At 42.6% G+C, this 21,712-nt stretch overlaps 1 protein-coding gene across 4 annotated transcripts in view; it reads right to left on the reverse strand.

Annotated features, from left to right (window-relative positions):
* Positions 1-21,712, reverse strand: part of PHACTR2 (phosphatase and actin regulator 2) — a 145,593-nt gene that overhangs the window by 73,387 nt on the left and 50,494 nt on the right. Inside the window, exon 1 of one of the 4 annotated variants that reach the window (XM_030447428.1) lies at positions 8,851-9,132. The exons of 2 other annotated variants lie outside the window; for them this stretch is intronic. In XM_030447428.1, coding sequence (XP_030303288.1) covers positions 8,851-8,893 — 43 coding nt within the window. In that variant the 5' untranslated portion in view covers positions 8,894-9,132. Of the gene's footprint in view, positions 1-8,850; positions 9,133-21,712 lie in introns of those variants that run through there. One more of the 4 variants, XM_030447431.1, reaches the window with a different exon arrangement.

The following is a 21,712-nucleotide window of genomic DNA, read 5'->3' on the forward strand; positions in this document are numbered from 1 at the left end:
CCCTATGCAACCTGTTCTAGTGTATCACCACCCTCATAGGAAAGAATTTCCTTGTAATATCTAATCTAAATCTCCCCTCTTCAGGTTTTAAACCATTGCCCCTTGTCCTCTCACTGAACACCCATGCAAAAAGCCCTATGCCCCAGCTGTCCTGTCTACCCCCTTCAGGTAGCCACTACAAGGTTATCTCAGAGCCTCCTCTTCTCCAGGCTGAAAACCCCTGACTTCCTTCATCTTCCTTCAGCCCTCTGATCATTTTTGTAGCTCTCTCCTGGACACACTCAAGGAGCTCTATGTCCTTCTTACACTGGGGACTCCAAAACTGGACACAGTACTCCAGGTAGGGCCTCAAAAGAGAGTAGAAAGGAAGAATCACCTCCCTTGACCAGCTGTCTATGCTTCTTTTGATGCAGCCCAGGACCTGGTTGGCTTTCTGGGCTGCAAGCACTGACAGCTTATGTTAAGCTTCTCATCCACAATTACCTCCAAGTCCTTTTTCTCAGGGCTACCCTCAATCCTTTTCCCTCCCAACCTGTATTCATGCATGGCATTGCCTCAGCCCAGGTGCAGAACCTTGCACCTGGACATGCTGAACTTCATGCAGTTTGCACAAGCCCACTTTTTGAGCCTATTAAGGTCCCTCTGGATAGCATCCCTTCCCTCCAGCATGTTAACTCCACCACACAGTTTGGTGTTGTCAGCAAACTTGCTGAAGATGCACTTGATTCCAGTGTCTGTATCACAAAGATGTTAAACAGCACCAGTCTGAGCACTGACTCCTGAGGAACACCACTTGTCACACATCTCCATGTGGACACTGAGCCATTTACTCTAAGGTGAGGCTCTCGTGGCGCAGCTGGTTAAGACCCAGTACTGCAATGCTGAAGGCCCCAGGTTTGAGACTCCACAGAGAGCGACACCCTAGAGGCAATGAGCGCTAGTGGGGCAATGAAGGTAATACAGTGCTCTGAGAGCTACCAGTCTCTCTTGTCTAACCCAAGAGTAAGCTAGTCTGTGGGCGTGAGTTTCACCTTTTATTGGCCCCCTGGTCTTGCACATGCTCAATAGGGGGCCTGCCCTAACTGGGCACAGGTGGATTTGATACTGGCTCACACCCACTTCTCGGTAATCAGAGGCAGCTGATTGCCTCATTCCACTACAGCCGAATTCTTTGCACAGGTAGATGGTTTTTCACACAAAACTTCATTTTCACAAAGCTATCATTAGCATGAGATTCTGTATTAATACTTCGAACTGCCAAGTAACAGTGTTACCTCAATTTTCTGGTATCATATAGAAGACTATTATCCAACATACACTTAGCTAAGCCTTTACATACACTTAGTCAATCCATACAAAATAGGCTATAAGTCATTATCTTCACTTTTTTGTTTCTCATTTTACTTGCAACCTGACAACCTGCATACTCTAGACTTCCATGCAATGCTGGAAAAACCTAGATGCTTGTTTCCCTCTAGCTTTTTTCCCCACTTAGCACTGTTCATCACAGCTGCTCAAAGCGGTGAGAGAAAACAAAGATAAAAAAGACTTTTCCTTTTGACAGAGACTTTATTTCCAAGTGCCTGAAAACCAAATCAGGGATAGAAGAAATTCATCCCTGTGCAGCAACCTTATATGAAGTCTGCAAGCAACTCAAGTCCTAAATAAAATTTCCCAAAACTGAACCTGATGGGCACAGGTAACTGTATTGTCTCCATAGACTGTTAATCCAAAACACTCCATGGACTGCAAACAGGCAAGTCTGAAAGTGACTCATGTATCATAGTATTTAAATCCAGAACAAAAGAGGCCAGAAAAAAAAACAAAAACCAATAGAGAAAACACCCAGCAATGTTACCCATGTAATTTTTATCAGAAACACTGAGAAAATAGTTGATCTTCACATCATTTATCACCTTGATGTTCACAGTGACCTTCCTACCTACTTCCTACTGACCCATTTCTATCATACAATACTTTAGGAGACAGAACATTCTGGAGCCCCACTGTAATTTTACATTTGTCTCAAAATTCACTGGACAGTCATGGTGTTGTAGAATTCACCTAAAAGGGGATATAAACGACCTGATTTTGTTCTTTGTCCGATTTTGGAGGCATAAAATAATTTTTTTTAAAACCCCTCAATATCTGCCTACGTTCCCTCCTGATGGTTTGTACTCTTTCTCCTCCTTCATAACTTTTCCACATATTTTTAGTATCAATATCTTTATGTGGCTTGAAACCAGACCCAAGTGGAAGTTTCTTAGGAAAGCTGGCAAAAATGATTTCTGTTGTCTCTGGGGTACAGACAAAACCAAACTGTCTCCTTCCCCACGCATCCCTACAACCTGGCTGCTGTCTCAGCAGGGGCAGCAGCAGCAGTTGGACTCACTCTCCAGCATCTGTCAGAAGCAAAACAGACCAGAGCCACCACTGCCTGTTACTAGAGCCATTTTATTGTCACCAACAAACTCCTTCCTCTCTCTTTACCTATACCCAGACCTATTTGACTGAAGATCCATCTTCCACATTGTCACAATTTCCATTGAAAAAAAAAAAACAAACCACACGATCAGGAATCTGTCTTGTATCAACTAGAGAGGGTAAAAAATTGACCCTTAAGAAATCATTTCTCTATATGGGACTGAATGGCAACTGGTCAGGGCACCACTGTGGATCAGAAATATTATTCTAGCCACAGTTATAGCTTTAACAATGGGCAGAAACAAGTTCTGGGAGCTGGCTGCTTGTTAATGTATTTTCCTAAAAGCCATTCGTAACTGACCCAAAGCATTAAGTGCACTCTCTTTTTTTTTTTTTTTTTTATTCATCCCATTTTAAAACAATAAACTAAAGTTTATTTCCACTAAAGTGGAAAATAAACCCGAACCCAGGAATGATTCAGAAGCATTTTTTAGAGGTGTTAGTGTTCCTTCTTTTTTTAAATTTCTAAAATCATCAGCTTCCAAAGTGAACAAATGACAGCTTTATGTAAGTAAGAATATATAAAAAAAGCGACAAATGTTCAGGTCTTTTCTGACTTTAATAGGCAGGGCTGTGATATGGCTCAAACATTTTGGAAGCCTGGAAGCTCTTTGGTTTCCTCCTGGATGTGCCTTAGATGTACAGAGTGACCACATGCAAGCTGTCCCAATTAATATTATAAAAAGGACCGGAAAGTGTTTTGAAATCTGTAATGGAAAACACCACCTAAGGACAAGGAGATACTAGCCAGGAGCAGTAAGAAAGTTAAGGAGGAGGATCTAGAAAGGAAGGACAACTGATCCAAGGGGTGGCTGAGATCCAAGAGAGCAGGATCAATTGTCAGTGGGGCTAAGCACAGTGGGCTCAGAAGGAAACAAGATCTCCTGTAAGGTTTTCATCTGAGGGAGTTATCAGGGTGGTCATCTGAGATGAGAACTCTATGCAAACTCAGCCAGCCCACAGGGCCCTGATGCCCTGCCTGCACTAACCTCCCAGGAGCCAGCTCTAAAAAGACAGATGAGGAAGCTGATGACTAACACTGCGAACAGGTGATTAGTGGCTACCAAACATCAGTGCATGAAGGCATCTCAGCCAGCATGCCTGCCATGAAAGGTTATGTACCATGGTAGCTAAACGAGGAGAATTCCTGGTCACCCTTGAGGCAGCTTTAGAGTGAGAAGAGGTGAGACACCAACCCAGGACCTGTTGAGCACTAGGTCTTTATTTTCACATCCACATGTTACCATGGTTCACACATGGTTCCTGTGGTGTGGCTGGTCCTCCGTGTCCTCACAAGATCTCTGCTTTTGGCCATGCCCTGTAGTGAAGGCTCCGACTGCTGTCTCCTTTGCAGTGAGCTATTGCTGCAGCTGAGGAGCTTGGTCTGGGCCATCCAGCCCAGTGCTGCTGTGGCACTGAGGGCACCCCTTTGCTCTGGCAGATCAGAGAGTGCACAGCAGCATCCCTGACCACAGAAATACATGCTGTATTTTATAAACATGTCACATTTAAAACTGTGGTACTAGAACTAGTGATTAATTCCACATGCTCACACTTGGACCCTCACCAACAGCACAAATCAGAATCATGGTTCTGGGTACTGAGACCTACACTTTGGACAGTTGCTATTACTTCCAGTATTTCAACTTGACACACAAGGACTAATTTTTTAAAAGAAAAAAGCTCTCTGCAGTTCCCATTAGTAGTAGACACATTTGATGCTACCCATTCTGTCAAAACATCAGCTTTTTATGCCTTTGACAATGTATCTAAACTATCCACTCAGCCTACAGCCTGAGGCGAATTACCAACTGAATTAATACGAATTCTGGAGAGGTCACAATTGTAGCCTCATCTGACAACATTGGTAGGATGAGGAAAGAGTTGCCCATGCTCAAGATCCACAAAAACTGAAAAACTTTCAATGTAAATTTAGCAGCAATTGGAAACAGTTCCCTATGTACTTACAACTCTTCCATAACTTACAAAAGCATAAAGAAGGTAAAAAAAGGATTCCAAGTGAAGTATCACAAGGGATCAGACTCAAAGTCACCAATCAATTTAAACCTCAGGAAAAAATACAGAAGATGAGGCTCTCTGCCCAGAACTTCCTATGTGGCTGTGGAGAAAAGGCTTCACATCTCAACTCAGTATCTCAGCTCTCCACCCTTTCAAGTGCACCAGTAAGTGAAATGACCAGCTAACAAGTGTGTTGTGAGTAGCTCGCTACACTTGTAAATGCTTTGAGATGCCTTTTTGTAAGTGTAATGATGTCCAAGTTCTTTCCCTTTTAAAAAAGAAGCTGGAATTAATTTTTTTTCTTCATTATTAATGACTACTGTAAGGGCTTATTTGCACATTAAATGACCAGTGGACTGAGTCAGGATGAGAATTTAAGCCTATAGTCGAGTATCTTCATGTCCAGCTCCTCAGGAACAGAAGTGCTTGCTCCATCCAGAACAGCACCCTCAGTCAGGCTCACAAGTAGCTACTACTGAAGAGCATTACTGGACTGACTCCTATTCCTGGGCAAATCCAGAAATTTCTGAGCCAATACTCTGTCAGCTTGTTTACCAACACCTAGAGCTGCTGAAACAAACATTAGTTTTTTGTTTCATTTATAGACTAAGATAACATTGCCCTGCTAAGGCAATTGCAGTTCCTCTGCACACACACAGGTGAAGCTGCTGCTTCCTTCCAATGAACAGGAAGTCCCATACAACCAAGAGAGATGAAAAAGAGGAGTCTGAGAAACATGCTCACTTCTGACCTATGATAATAATTTCACAGAGTGCCAAGGTCAACAAACAACAGGATCCTACCAGCGACTGCTTTCATCTCATGGGGGGAGCTGGGTGGGAAATGGTTTTTCCTGTGCTGTCAAAGTACATTTTCATGTCCTTGAAAACACTTTGTGTCTGTAATAGGATGAAACACAAGCCTGAAAATTTGTGCTGTTTCTGTAAAACATATACAACAAAAGGAACTCCAACCCATCCCAGAGTAAACACATCCATGGATTGCGTACTTGGTGCTGGATCTGACCTCAGTTTTCAGCTGGCTTCACTAAGCACCCCAACCATCAGGGCAAGAAGTTTCTAAGACCTTCCCTCTGCAGCTTCTCCCTCCCCTCCACACACCCTCTGCTGTGCTCCACAGACTCCATGCTGAACTGCCTGACCTCTTCCTCAGAACACTGGTAGGTCTGTTTTCACTGGAAGTTCCATTCTTAACAAGGTATCACTACTTAAGCAACAACAAAAATCTTTTGTCACCTAAGTCTGCTTTTAAGCATTATCTTCTCATGCTTCTACTTGAGGACTTGGCTGTTTCTAAGTACTGCAGCTGGTACTGAACTACCCATGAACAAATAAAATAAATAAATTACTAAACAAAAATTGCACAGCTCTGGTGCTCTTCGATAGATGTGATAGTCTCTGCACACGATGGCTGATAACCCCCAAAAGCACTGACCTCCAGCCAATGAAAGAGGAGAAAGCACATCAATCAAGTCCTACCTGGAATGAGAAAATCATAGAACACAAAGGAACATGAACAAGGACCCCTCCTTTTCCACATGTATATATACACTCCCTATACTATCTTCCCAAGCCCCTCCTGCTATTATTGCTGTTCACATTTGCAAACCATGACAAATAACAACTTTTAGAAAATTCATCTAAGCCAGTGAGAAGCTGGGACTGAAGAGGAGGGCAAAGGTTTGCCTGGTGGGTGTTCACAGGCAGCTAAGGACTGCTTTGCTGCCCATCTACCACTCGCAGTTATGGGAGATGATTAAAGCTCTGATCCTGTAAAAAATACTTCAACACCCACTCATCCATGTCTGATGGCAAATTCTAGCGAGACAGCATTGCTACTAAAGCAAGTTATAGCAGGGCATGAAAACCTGATTCTTCCCCTCTTTGTAGGCACTCTAATCCACTCGGTATGAGCCTGTATTCGGCCAGTTGAGCAGGGCTTTGTGTTTCATGATTAGGCCTCAGTCTTGCACTTAACCCAGTGGGAAAGTTCCACTAGGGCCTTGGTCTGCCTAAATATATCATGTATGTGTTTCCTTTTCCAAGAGTAAAATTCTTTATTTAAAGTAAATAAAAAATAAGTTAAAAACCCAAAAATTAAAAAATGGACATTGGCTGTAGTTCATACTGAATATTGTATAATGTATACATTTTATCTCTTCCTGAAAGTCACTGTGTTAGAGAAGTCTTTTATTTCAGTTTTATATAGCAAGCCGTGTTCCCCACATCAATCTGAAGGTCCCACAGTGATTTATTAGCATTGCCACCCCCCCAGCCCAGCCGATAACCCCTCTGAAACTGCAGGGGCACAGCAGGGATCAGAAGGCAGGATTTGAGCCCTCACAAGCTGGCATGGCTGGGGAAAAAAAACGGGAGCAAACAGGCAAGTAACTTCTCACAGCTGCTTTTGTGTGGCTCACTGGTGATCTGAATGCACTATTGATTGCTTAGCACTAAAACAGATTTGTGGCCCCTACGTGTGCAAGACAGGGATCTCCTTCAACTCTAATCTCTAGCAGCTGCCAAAGACTTGTAGTTGGCTGGCACACCAAAATCAACTGAGATTTTAGGACTACTTGCCTAAGGGGCAACCCGTCTGCACTGGAACCAGTGGAAGTCATTCTCCTGCCCTGATCCGAACAGGATGAGGCTTCCCAAACATTGGACTGTATGAAGCATTCAGACCATACCTGCCTGAGCAGCACAGCAAAGAAAACAAGTGACTGCAACCCCAAGAATCCACACCAACCAGAAACCTACCTGTCCCTGTGATTTCTTGTTGAGGATATACTCTCCTGATATTTTCAACAAGGCTGGAAGTGCCGTGGGACTGCTCTTCTCTGAAACCTCACAGAGGCACTGTTACCAATGTCTCCTCACAAGTGCAGTGTTCTTAAAATTGTGATAACTAGAATTTACTTGGCAATACTGAGGTAGCATCACCCTAACCTGCACCTTCAGTCTTTTACTGCTCCTGACTGACAACTGTAGTTTCTGTTAGGGAAGAATTCAAGGGTGACTTTTTTCTCTTAGCTAAAACTAGAAATCCAACCCAATTATTAGCATTCTGCTGAGTGAACAGGCACCAGAGTCAAGATACTGATCCCCACATGGACAGAATACCTTCACAATACACTTTTGCACATAAGAGCTTATAATTATTTTTGTACAGGAAGTTTAACAAAAACTTTCAACCAGTCCATCTGTTTCCTTACATCTGCTTACTGACACCTACCTTGATATAATTCTCTTGTGCTGGTTGCTAGGTCCACCAACCTTTAGCAGGATGGTGAAATTTATTGCAAAATTATCTTTAATGCAATGTTTGGCAGAAGAGGAATTCACCCAAGATTTTGAGTGGGATGGTATGACTGGGAAATTATGGAACTGGAAATATAACAGAGCTTTTCTTAAAATGTATGTTACGACTAAAAACTATCCTTTGAAACAGCCATGAAGAAAAAAAAAAAAAAAAAAAAAAGGAAAAAGTTTGCTACACTGTCTCCTATTACACAAAACATTCCCACATTAACTGCAATAAGCAAATTAAGAGCAAAGTTCAGCCTTCAGAATTAAAGTCTAAAACAGGATTTGTTTATACTTTTCAAAACGGATGCAAAGGAAACACGCATTGAGGAAAACCATGCATGCAGCGACATTTTTGCAGGAAACTTCAAACCTCCCCGAGTTAATTTAGATTCTACATCCTATTATTGTGGGAAGAGACCCGCTCTGTTTTGCTGTAACCAAAACACACCGAGTTATCCCAACATGCCTTCTAACAGCATTCCCAAGCAGTTCATCCTATCGCCAAAAAGTTAGCTAGCTAACAGCAAGGGCTGCTTTAAGTTGGGGAGTGGGTAGGAAATTTCCCCTCACACGCTACTTATTTATTTTCAATAGTTTGCTTACACACAAAACGTCCCGGAGCCAAACGCAACCAGATGGGCGGGTTACTAGCCTGGCTGTTGGGCGAAATGCCAGAGCTCCTTTCCTCGCCCCCTCCCCCTTTCTTTCCACACACACACCCCCTCTTCGTACTTATTTACTTATTAAAGGGTCAAAAAAGAAGCCCCACGCCGCACGGGAGTGGGGGCACCGCAGAACCCCTCTCCTTCCGGGGCTGCCGAGCCAGGCAGGACAGGGCAGCGCTGGGTGCGGCCGCCCCTCACCGCTGCCATACCCGCCACGCTCCGGGGGATCAGGAGGCCGGCGGGGGCAGCGCCCCGGGGACCGCGGGCTCCTCCCTCGCCGCCGCTCCGGCCGCGCTCCCCACTTCCCTCCGCCGGGCTCCCCCCGTCCTCGCCAGCGGCCCCCCGGTACTCACCGCCGGGCGGCTCGGGCAGCGTGGAGACCGAGGTCTGTCCCATGGCTTGGCCGGGAGAGGCGATCACACCGCCCGCCGGGCGCGCAGCCTCCGCCACGGCTGTTTCCAGGGGGCCATCTCACTTTTGGCCGGGGCCGCGCTCCCCGCCGGCTGGCGGGGGGCGACTGAGGGCCGGCGGCTGCCTGTCATGCCGCCGCGATGCCGGGACGCCGGTGGCTGCGGGACCGCCGCACCCGCGATTCCACTCCCGCCCTCCTCCCTCCCTGCCCCCCCACTTCGCCCCGGGGCACCGCCTCGCCCCCGCCCGGTAGCGGAGGGGGCCGCGCTTCGCCGTGCCCTGCCCAGATACCAGCTGCGAGAGGGATTGTAAAAGCCTTTAATAAATACAAAATAATAATAATAAAAAGTTAAGTTAAAACAAACAAACAAACAAACAAAAAAGTAGAATCCATCCTTAATTATATGGAGACGGGGAAAGACGGTGCTAATCTGGCGAGATGGCTTTGCCTGCTACCGCCCCAAGCCCCTGCCTAACCCCTCGAAGTCCAAAACGCTGGTCCAGGCATAACATTATTTCCACCCTTCCTCTGAAGGTGCGGTGGAAACCTGTGCTAGCTGCCGGGAGTGATCCCGTCTCCCTGCTCCGAGGGACGTCTCTGCTGCGAGCAGTTTTCAGGGTAAAGGAGCTCCCAGGATGTTTTGTTCCTTGTTTTGCTGTGACACAGGTCTCAAAAAGTGACCAGCCCTTCGCTCTCTCGCAGGTACATAACCGAGGCACTGTTAATTAATTTCGAAAGAAAGAAGGTAAGTCTAAGATAGCAGCAGCCAGACAGGGCCCTGTTGTAATAAGTGACAAGATGGCATGTAATTAGTTGGATAAATTAATGAGAAAGATAGGGAGAAATAAAGGTCGTGCATAGCACAAGGGCAAAAAGGAACAAGGGTTTGCTTTGGTTTCCTTAACATATACCTGTAAGCTAAGCCGCAATACAAACTTAATCCTTGAGAAAGTAGGTAACTATTATAAGCGATAAAAAAAAAATAAATAAAATGTGTATGTGTGTGTGTATATACATATAAGCTCAAGTGCCTGATATCTGTTTCTGTCCAGTATCTAGAAACAAGCAGAGAAATGCATACATGTCACAGGAGGACACTCATGGCTCATCTAAAGAACATCTATTAGACATTTGGTGAAATTACTATCGTTTTTGAGTTTCCTGGAAATCCTAGAGGGGTTGGCTGAAGAGATTTCTGACCTTCCTATGTGTGTTGTCACAGTGGTGACATTTCAGGATGTGGAGAATTGTGTTAGTGTGGAGTCTGTCCTTGGGAAGTGAGTACCACAGGTAGCTGCAGCTTGGGTAGCCTGACATCAGTTATAAACAGAAGAGATGAATTCATCAGATAATAGAATAGAGAGGAGTACAACTAATGCTACTCTTCTGGTTTTAAAGAAAATAGGTCTTGGTAAGCAATTCTTTTATTTCCTTGTTTTATATTATTAGATATTAAATTGCCAGACATACAGGATTGAGTGTAATAGACTTCTGCTAGGTACTTGAGTCAGTAAGAGAGAAAAAAGTGAGGACAACACAAAATAAATAAAGCACAAAGAGAAGAACTAAATGAAAAGAAAACCCATTGTCCAAGGAGCACTAGTATTTAATGAGGGTATTTCTGTTGAGGAGCTGTGGGGAAGCTCTTCAGTGTTTTTATCAGCCATCTAGAGAACTATTGTTTCAAACAGCTTTTAAAATAACTGAATAAATAACTGACAGCAGTTTTAGATGTAGTAAATATTACTGGGGTGATAATGAGGACAAGGCAGTAACAGAGAGATATGGATTACATGATAAACTCAGCTCTTTCAAATAAGTAAGTTTTAATAGGGTCAAAACAGGAAAAAAGTCAGACTTTCAGGACAACCTACAGGGCCATGGAAGGTAACTTAAAAAGCTGCTCCATGTAGGGGTTTGGAGAAATTCAACATTCAGCTTTACTGAACTAGTTATGATACAGAAGGAAACTGATATTCATTTATAGATGTGAGAATAGGAAAGGGGTGGGTAGAAATCCCATTTCATCATCGCGTTTTTTATCAGACAGAAAGTGCTGTTCCATATCCATTGTTGTTGTTTGCCCCTTGAAAAATGATGCTGATTGATGGGAGCTCAAAAGGGATCCACAAGATGAGAAGGAAAATGAAGAAAGTGCTCTATAACAAAAGGCTTGACTGGTGCAGAGGCACTGAGGAAAGGCTGACATGTTGCATTTTAACTTAAAAATGCCTTTGTGAGGAGAAAAATGGCATTGCAGCACTCCTGGAAGTCCAGACACTGAAGGCACCGCTCTTTACCTGCCACCTCCATATCCAGGTCCCATAGAAATCACAGGGATTGAAGACAAATGAGCAGGGCAAGTGCAGCAGCATCATGCCGAGCTCTGTAGAGGGAGGTAAGTGGAGGTAGGTGGCCTAATGGTCCTTTTTTCCATCAACCAGGGTAAGGTAAGGGTGGCTTGTTGAACAGCAATCTCCTGTCACTTATTTCTCAGGAGAGTTTTGCAGTTATTTTCCTCTTCTGTTTTTCTTACCTGAAAAAAATTGTTTTAAAAGGTTTTGTTTTGAAAAATTTGAGTTGCCCCTTTGGAGTCACTCATAAACAGGAATATAAAAGAGTTCCTGTCTGCCTCCAGTGAATCTCATTAATTTTACTACAGGAATTTGTGTTCCTCTGCTATTTAAAAGCCCAGTTTACAATACAGAAGTATATATCACCTACCTGCAACAGTTTGGGTGAAGGTAATAGGCTCCTCAAGATCAATTTGTAATTGAACTAGTGCATGTGAACTAGTTGCCAATTTCCTTCTTTTTGGTTTTTGTTCAGTTTGGGAGTTTTTTGGTTTTGTTTGTTTTTTTTCCCATAAAGTAACTGATGGTGGTGACTCTTGTACGTTTTCTTTGCAGCCAACTCATTTTTAAGGGTCCTTTGTTCATATATATGGTGACTGTTTTAGAAAGCAGGAGACGTCAGATCTAGTTTAGGGAAGATATATGTTAAGTTATAGCACTAACAGATTACACATTACATTGAATAAGAAAAATAAGCTTCTGATTATAAAGTTTTACCCAAGAAAGAAACTTGTAAGCAACAAATTGCTTACTTGAATTAGAAAATCTAAAGCTCATATTAAGACCATTTTTATTCATAATGGACCGGGAACATTCAGTACTATCCCCAAAGATTCTTTATTCAGCTTTTGTAAAGTGGGCAAAAAAGAATACTTTCTCTTGATCTTGAACACAGAATGTATTTGAATACATAAAATAGTACTTTTCCATACAACACTAATGGCTTCTTCCTTTATCTCCTGCCTAAAGATGTAAAGGGGGAATGTACACATCTAAGACTTCTCACAGTTATTAATGATCATCTAACTAGAAAAAACAAAACAAAACATTTGTCTGCTTAGATCATGCTATTCAAGTCATTCAAGTTAAGATTACAGCTGAGTCACCAGTAGGACAGAATGAACCCTGAATCCTTCACACTGTATGAAAAGACATCTACCAGTGTGACCTATGAGAGAATCTGGACTGCTGAAAGCAAAGATATTATTACATTTCTGTGATGTGGTATTGTATTTATATACCTGCCTCCACACAGAAGGGATTCTAGCATCCTACTGACATTCCCACAAAAGCATCCACTCAAAATGCATACATTTAGTATTCAGTTGTATGGGGACAGTTCTTATGCAGTATGATTAAGATATTTTAATCTGTGCACTAAATTTCCAGTCATGTTGATAGCTGGCATTTAGGACAGTAAAAAGTTTATGGATATAATAACATTTGATAACAACTGATTCTGACAGACATTTGAGACTGTAACTATGTAGACAAAACACATTTTATTTGGTATACTTTTTTTCTTTAGGATTTAGATTACTTTATCTATGATGTGTTTGTATGTATGTTCTGCTTTGCTTTTGAACAACAAATTGGATGAGACACAAATGGACTGCTCAGCATTTTGTAGTTATTGTATTTTTCTGGGGTTTCAGAACAGTCACTAGCAAAAGAAAAATGGCCTAGGAGGATATTAAAATTCCCACCATCATTTTAGCCAGGACTAATCTTATCCTGAAGAAAATACTGCAACAGGATGCTAAAATATGAGTATATCTTCCATCAGGAGGAGTAGCTGAAGCTCAGATGATAGCTAGAACAGGTGCAAGTAGGTTATGCCAGGCTGTTCTGACACAGCATCAGCATTGATGGGCTTCCTGGACCCAGTGTCCCAATTAGATTTCAGTGCCCAGTAGTAATATCATGGTTATCCGACTGTCTAATGCTGTGTGCAGTTTGTTGCTTCTTAAATAATAATGTTTGGCACAGTATTAAATACTGCTAAAATGGTACTCTGCTCTCCCTCAAGAACTGAAATCTTCTACAGAAGAAGAATGGCTTCTTCATGAACTGAAGATGTGTTTGCAAAACAAGAATATTGCACCTGTAGAAATGTCTGCACGAGGTATCTTTCAAGAGAATGTAAAACTTCAAAATTGTTCCCAATGCAGAATGAAATAATACACACAATAATCTATCTCACACATCAAAGAGCAAATTCCCTCTCATCAAATAAAGCTTCAAAGACAGAGGTATTTCAGTGTGTTTACTATATTGGGATGACTGAGAGCAGTAGATGACCTACAACTTGTAGGATACTGTTGGCAGGGACAGGGAGTGAAACCCTTACCTATGGAAGGTCTGAGGGGGTCAGAGTTGTTTAGGATTCAGGTGATCTCAACTCCCCTCTCCATGTCTGTTCTTATCTATCCTACACAACCTTGCTGACATCACAGATGGGAAAGGACAGGCTCACTCCTGGTGATTTGGCAGAGGCAGGTTTTCTTTCTGCAAAAAGCTTATTCACTTGCAAACTTGTTTGCTACTCTAAATTATTCACCATAACAGTTTGTAAGCAAGTTTCAGACACTGGGAAGCAGGTACATGGCAGTAGCTGTTTAATAATTTATTATCCAGGCTGTATGCTTAGGTTCCCTCAGTCGTGGAGCTCTGTTTGGGTCCTCTGACTTGGCGGTGCTTTCTGCAGCTACAGGAAATGTATGTGATAACTGCATCATTATGATGCAGATTATCAGCTAGTGCTGAATGCTTGTAGATCTATGTATGTGGTTTTATCATCTGATCTGTGACTTTTGTTGTAGCCTTTACCTTATATTACTCCTGCCTATATTAGGTAACTGCTTACTGAGGTGTTCTAGGAAACAGTTCTACAGACTTGAATTTTGCAAGTATGTTGAAAAATTCACATTCTCATTTTTATAACATTTTACCATTTCCTGTGGTACTGTATTCACTGAGCTTTTAAAGTAATTAACATAGTATGTCTGGTTGAAAGGAGAGTATAGAAAGAAAATGGTCTCAATACAAACATTTTGGGAGTCATGGAAAGCAGATCTACTTGGTCCTTACGCATGCTCCTCAAGTTCAGAAACCGCTCCCCCACTTTTTCATTTATGGTATTCTTGATAACAATTCTCAATATTAATGTTGTTCATTTGTGACCATTTGCTTTGTGCCTTGCACTGACTCCTCGATGCCAGCACCTCCTGTTGCACTGTGTTTTGCTCTGCATGGCAGCCCTGTGACAGGACAGGACTGCATTTTCTTTCCAGGCAGAAAATAACCATCAGAATTCTTCCAATACAGCGTGTGTTTATCACCAGGTATCTTTTTTGTCCAGGGTTCCAGATTTATGATGAAAGACAAAAAGGACTACATTAAACATTATAAATAGCATTCTGCCTGTCCTAGTTCAAGCCACAGGGGAAAAGGAAAGTGATGGTGTAAAAATGACATGCTGGAGTGTAGAGTTCCTCAAGAGTCAGGTTTCTGCCAGGTTTTCAAAGGCTTTAGTTGCTGCAGGTTCATTTCAGTAGTTAAAACAGAGCTGACTGGCCCCTTTACTGATACAAGCTGGCACATCCCCAGCAGAAAAAATGAAGTAGTGCAGCTAAAAGCAGCTGGAGGTCTGCTCTTATTGTGGGACAACACCTTTCCTCATCCACCTTTTCCTCAAGGCTTGCTGCACCTTTCATGGTGTTCACCATAGTGATAGTCACAATACTGGAGTCCCTAATTTCAAGTCAACATTTCAAGGAAAGGATCCTACTGCCTGGACCAACTCCCCTTGCATGGTTTTTCTCTCTCCCATCTGAGCTTAATGGTAGCCTTCAGATGCCTCCTGCCTGCTGCTGCTGCAGCAAAACCCAATTATCTGGGAGAACTTCTATGATTTTGTTTTACAAACTTCAATCTCCAGTTTGTTGAGCAGTGCCTCCTTGCTTCAAAGAAGTAATCCATGCTACTAGTCCAGCTGCACTAACCATTTTTCTTAGAAAAATCACTGCTTTCTGCTCTTCAGGGCATGTGTGGTGTTTGCTGGCTGCAGCTTTCTCTCTATGGCTCCAAGGTCCTTAATGAATCACTGCTTTTTGGCACTGAGGCAAAATACATCAGTTTGGATGCCTTTGCCAAACATACATACACATAGAGCAGGTTTTGAATGATAGAAAGCAAAAGATTTAATGAAATGTGCAGGCTGTGGAGCTAAAACTTGTGGAAAGCCAGAAAATGCAGATCTGAAGGTCACAGCAGTCCAGCTAGCACAATAGTTGTTCATGTTTTGTATATTTTCTCGAACACATGGAGCAGGAGTACCTCTGGTTTATCAGCTACAGCTCTCACTAGCAAAGAACACTCATAGAAAGCTCCTCAGGGGTGCAGGACCATTCATCAGCATTACTCTTAGATGGACACCTCTCTCTTTCCTTGTCTGTATATTAACTGCTTCAGTGTAATTACACACAGCAGAGCAGATTTTTACACTGATGCTTCCTAGCCTGTGTAAAGGGGGAAAGACACGGAAGAAAAAATTTGGCAGGCATACTGAGTGAAGTTTCTCAGTTGCTGGAGCCAGTGGTGTACATACGCTGTCAGGCACTTTGGCCCCTTCGTAGTGCCTGAGCCTGTCTGTGACTTCAACACATCCATTTGCTCTTGCTGACTTGAGTGAGAATTGAGGACACGTTTTGAAAGTGTTTGGCACAACTGTTCCTCTAGTTCCATTCCATTCAATCGGGTTTTAGAATGAATTTAAATGTATTTCTGGACTATAATTAGCTCTGAAGGACAGAAGACCACAGGGGACATGCTCTTTCCTTGTTAAATGGGCAGCTGTAAAGACACTACCTTAAATGATATCCTAAATACCAGCAAAGTTTGAAACCTGGAGTAGTGCCTGATTAACTGCCAAAAATCTGATTAATCTCTGCCTTTGGCAAATCAAATTCATTCCCTATGAAGCTGGGTTGCTACAGAAATCTCTAGACCAAAATAAAAGTTTCAGCCTTCAGTTTCATTTCCCTTCATGATTCTACTACTACAAAAATGTGGACCTTGTTTTTATCCTAGTGGGAAAATGCATTTATTCCACTCTCCCATGGCTCAAAAACATCTGAAAGATTCTTTCTCCAAGCTTAAGAAAAAGAGGGGGGAAAGACTTTACCTTCTGGCAAAGATACAGAATGGAAATTTTTTACTTAAAAGAGGATTTTCAAAATAAAAGAAAAGAAGCATGTGAAAACAAGGGGTTATAATGGAAACTATTTTCAAAGCCAGCTCTAAAGTAAGCACTGCTGTTCCAGAGACACATGGTACTGATGCAAACATTGGTTTGAGGCCAAACCCCCTAGCATGCTAGTGGAATCCGGAAGAACTACAATATTAAATACACCTTAAAATATATGTCAGACATCTCCCTTTGTCTGTTCCACTTACTCTGCACAGCACAACACTATGCACTTAATTCATCAGTGCCTGCAGAGTAACTGAATAAGGGGCCAGTGCTCTCCTTTTCTTTGGCTGGGTTCTTTCCTGCACCTCACACTTGCCAAATGGTCTTCTGCAAGACTAGGCTTATTGTTCCCATTGTGCAAATATTGAGCCAATATCCACTTTCCATCTGCAGCATTTATACAGCATCTATGATTACAGCATGTGGGCACTCCTCACTGGCTCTAGGGAAATATTATTACCCCAAAGGCAGGATTTCCACATTCATCTGGAAGAATGGGGAGAAGAATGATGCTACAGAAGAGCTGAGGACATCCTGCTCAGCTGCACTCTCCTTGTTGGCAGACTATCCTTGCTATCTTCAGTCTGAGGCTTCCAGCTTCTCCAAGGCAGCTGGCCTGGCCCTAGGGAGGTTTTTTCTGCTGTTACCATAGAGAAGCCCCTTTTTATACCTACCATGACTACAGCTATGGTGCTTGCCCTGCACCTTTGCCAATTGGAAGAGCACACAACTGGTTAAAAGTATTCTAATCAAGGCTGTAAAATTAATCTTCTGCTCCTGCGCAGCCTGATTTTTCTGTGGATTTGTGTCTTTTGCTCTCATTTCTTCCTTTGCTATAAAATGCAGACACTAATTGAAACTTACCCCAGGAGCAGGTCTGCCACTCCAAATTCCCCAGAGATTTTAAGAGGGTAGCAACACCCCTTCCCTGCCAGCTCTGTCGGGATGTCTGGCAGCAGATAATTCCACAGCACTGACTCAGGCTGGTTCTCCTCTGCCAGCTCCAGTGCCAGCTACCCACAGGGCTCAAGAGTCATCATTAGAAGCCATTGTACTTGAGCATTTATCATACAAGCCCATTTCCTTTGGGAAGTCAAAGCAAATACTCTGGCTTCATGCCCCCAAGCACATGTGTGTGGCTGCAGCTACCTGCTAGCTCCAAGAAGGAACTCAGCCAGAAACAACCAGCTGCTCCCCAGCTCTCCAGGGGGACAGACAGCAGCTGCTCCCCAAGTCACTAGGGAGTGTGGATGTGGGGACAGAAGAGTGACCCCTTGGTTTTCTGAGCACATGGCCCACCAGTTTTTTTCTATTTAATGATGTCCTGCAGGAGCAGCCTTGCAGCACTCCCCCAGGATGGATCTTCAGGTAAGGGCTGGTAGGGCAAAGGGTGGGGCCTGTGGGGCTCAGAGGCTGCAGACATGGCAAGCACTGGGGCTGGCAAAGCACACAGCATGCTCTCTGCCAGGGAAGAGCAGCAGCCAAGAGGGTCACAGAGCCTTATGAAGACTTGCAGGTTCAGTGGATGCTGGCTGTGGGGACAGGGCCCTGTGCTTTTGAGTAATGTCAAAAAGGTGTGACTGGTTCGAAGACAAAAGGAGTTCCAATTTCATGCTTATATGCACGCCAACCACCTCCCTCCCTATGCCTGTTTTTGTTTTGAACCTTCAGAATCAGCTGCTCTCTTTCATTCTCCAAACTGAATATAGCTTTCTCCTTGATAGGTTTTACATACCATTCTTTCCTAAAGCTATGCTTGATGTTGGGTTACGTATAATCTCTGTTTAACTTCCATAAAACCAAGTGGATTGATGTGGATGGGGAGGGTTAAAAAGGGTCAGGTTTTGCACCCTTGCCAGTCTGCTATAGGGGAATTCTGGTCTAGTAATCTGCTAACATCTCCCTGAAGAAGACTGGTTTCAATGAGGCAGAAAGCCCGGACAGCTTTGCCTCCCGTACACATGGCATTTGGTCTTTACATGGCAATTGTTTACATCAGGTGTCAATCTCTGCTTTTTAAAAATATTTTTATCTATTGTTTTGCTTTTTAAACTCTAATGCATCGTTCATTTCCTTGCGGGTGGCCACAGGAACCAGTGTGCTTTAATCACCCTAGTCCTGGGGTGGTTTTTTGTGCTGATCCAGATCATGTTTAGCTCAGGTTCATTCAGTTACAAAACCCACACATAAGGAAACTAAAACAATTACATTAACTAAGGCAGGAATGCCATATGGTTCTTGTGAAAAGTTATTTTACTAAGACTAAACATCAATACTACACATTATTCTAACTACCTGCTTAATACAGCAGATTTTTAATGTAACATATTTAGTTAGTTAAAATGAACAAATTTCATTAAATTAAAATTCAGAGGTATTAAGGCCAAATGGGTTCCAGGGAGAAAAAAAAATGCAGATACGTCTTTTACAGCTAATGTAAATGTAAAATTATTGTTTTCAACTGCAATCAAATTAAATCGGGCTGACAAGCTTTCACAGAAATGCCCATGAAGATACCTTTTCTGCAAGGAAAATCCATTTAAAAGAAAGAGTACTTTATTTTCATGGTTCTGTGACTCACTGAACTACATGCCTGTATAGAAGCTGCAAAGCTGATGTGGGAGAGCCAGTAATAAGACCTTTACTGGTATGTTTGAGGTTTTTTATAGAATCGAATTGTCATGGTTGGAAAAGACCTCTAAAGTCACTGTGTCCAACTGCCAACCCACCCCACCCACAAAATACCAAAATACCCAAAAAAATACCATTATGAATAAGGCATGTCCTGAAGTGCCTCATCTATATGTTTTTTAAATACCTCCAGAGACTGGGACTCCATCACCTCCCAGGGCAGCTCATTCCAGCACCTGACTACTGCCTCAATAAAGAAATTCTTCCTAATATGTAGTCTAATCCTTCTCTGGTGCAACTTCAGGCCTCTTCGTCTAGAGCTATCATTATTAACTTGAGAGAAGAGGCCAGCATTCACCTGCCTACAACTTCCTTTCAGGTAGCTGTAAAGAGCAATAAGGTCTCCTCTCAGGTTCCTCTATTCCAAACTAAACATTCCCAGTTCCCTCAGCCTCTCCTCACAGGACTTGTTCTTCACCAGCTTAGTTGCCCTTCTCTGAACTCACTCCAGCAGCTCAAGGTCTTCCTTGTAGTGAGGAGCCAGAACTGAACACAGCACTCAAGGTGCAGTCTCACCATTGCCAAGTATAGGGGTACCATCATTCTACTTGCAGGGAGAAAAATTACTTAATTTTACAGTGCTTATGTGTAGGAAAAAAACAAACAAACCAAACAAACCCAAAAGCCTCAAGAAAACCCATTCTGAAAGACAGAAAACACACACTTCCGAAAGCATGACCTGCCTGGGGATCCCTCATGGCCTCCTCTGCCATCCCTGCCACCATCAGGAGCCAGGCTGCAATGCTGAGCACCCTCTAAACCTACAAGCCAGCCCCATGCCATGGAGGAGTGCTGTCACAGGTACTGCAAATAATATCTACTTGGCGCTCTGGCTGTAGCACAGATGCATTTGGCTGTGGGGTACAATCTATAAAATCCAGCTTGGCATTACGCTCCTGTGTTTTCTGTAATGTCACTTAGAGAACTGCTCTCTGGTGTATAGGAATTTCCTATCACTAGGCTATGTAAATAGTGGCCTTATTTTATAGGTCTTGATGGTGTTAAGAGGAGAAGATACTCTACTTAGGACAGTCAAGCCCACTCTTTCTCTTTTGAAACAGTTACCCTTTTCATAAAAGCTGAGACAGTTCCTTGCACGTTAGCTGTGTACCTCAGTACATAGATGTTTTCTCAAAAAGAGTAAGGAAAAATCTATATATAAAATCTCGCCTACACAATTGATACACCAGGGGGAAGTGATCCTAAGTACTTTCAAGTGCAGATCCCACTCACTTAAATGCCTAAAATACAACACAAGATGTCAGAGTCTTCGTTTTCCCATGAACTGCACAGTAAATATGAAACGCAACCTTGGTCACACATGGTGATAAAACCCAGTGCCTGTAAATTTATGAATGTAGCTGGCAGTCATTAAGTACATTATGTAGAGGTCAGGCTGATGGTCCGTTCTTTATTTATTCCTTTTACTTAATGATCCATTGCTGGAGATATAACGAAAAACTTTCAGCATGTTTTACAACGTATTTATGTGACCCAGAAGTGTGTCCAGTGCTTTTCATCCTCATTATCCTGACATGCTGAAAATAAATCAGAGTGTGGTATGCAGAACTAGCATTTGATGAAAGCACAGAGTGGTTTGTTGTCTTCTTTTAATGTATACAGAGAAAATATTTGTTTCTTTCTAAAGCATTCTTTTAGAGAGATCACCTTTTGTTTAAGGAATAAAACAGGGCCACTTTAATTTTGCACAGCTGAATTCTACAAAAGCCAAATGTCTCAGCATGGAATATTACACCTGGATTCAGGCAGACTTCCATTCAATCCAAGACAAAGTGTGGTTAAAATCGCATTACATTGTCAGGAGTCAGATCCTCTCAGCTCAAGCTAATCAAAGTTAATTTTTTAAGAGCTACTGGGATATAACCTTGCTCACCACTCTACTAACCACTGGCCTCATGAGGCAGGTCATGTCCATGGGAAAGGGATGGTTCAGTTTAAGTAAAATCATTTATAAAGTGAATTAATAGACTCATAGGATGATGGAAGTGAGGGGCCCAGAACTGAACAGAGCACTCGAGGTGCAGTCTCACCAGTGCTGAGTACAGCGGCACCATCACTTCCCTTATCCTGCTGACCACACTATTTCTTATACAGGATCTCTTTTTTCTTCTGGACCACCTGGGCACACTGCTGGCTCATATTCTGGCATATCTATGAATAGATACATTATATGCATGCAAGTCAGTTGAACAATGCCCCAGGTATAATGATACAGATTTCTTGCATATCTAGCACCACTGTATCCTTTCTCAATGCACATGTTTGTGTTAACACATCCTGTGAATCCTAGAAGTTTTTAGAAGTATGAACAGGAGTTCCAGCAGAGAGATCTGGTGCAGTTTCAATATCTCTTTACCAATTTAATAGAAAGGAAATTATATCTATGAATTTTAAAGTTTTCTGTTAATAAACTGGTAGGTGAAAAATATGGTGCAAGCAGCTTATTAAAAATCTAGTGTTTTCTTATGATATGATAAATATTA

The sequence above is a fragment of the Calypte anna genome, chromosome 3 (assembly GCF_003957555.1).
Source record: "Calypte anna isolate BGI_N300 chromosome 3, bCalAnn1_v1.p, whole genome shotgun sequence".
Taxonomy (NCBI): Eukaryota; Metazoa; Chordata; class Aves; order Apodiformes; family Trochilidae; genus Calypte; species Calypte anna.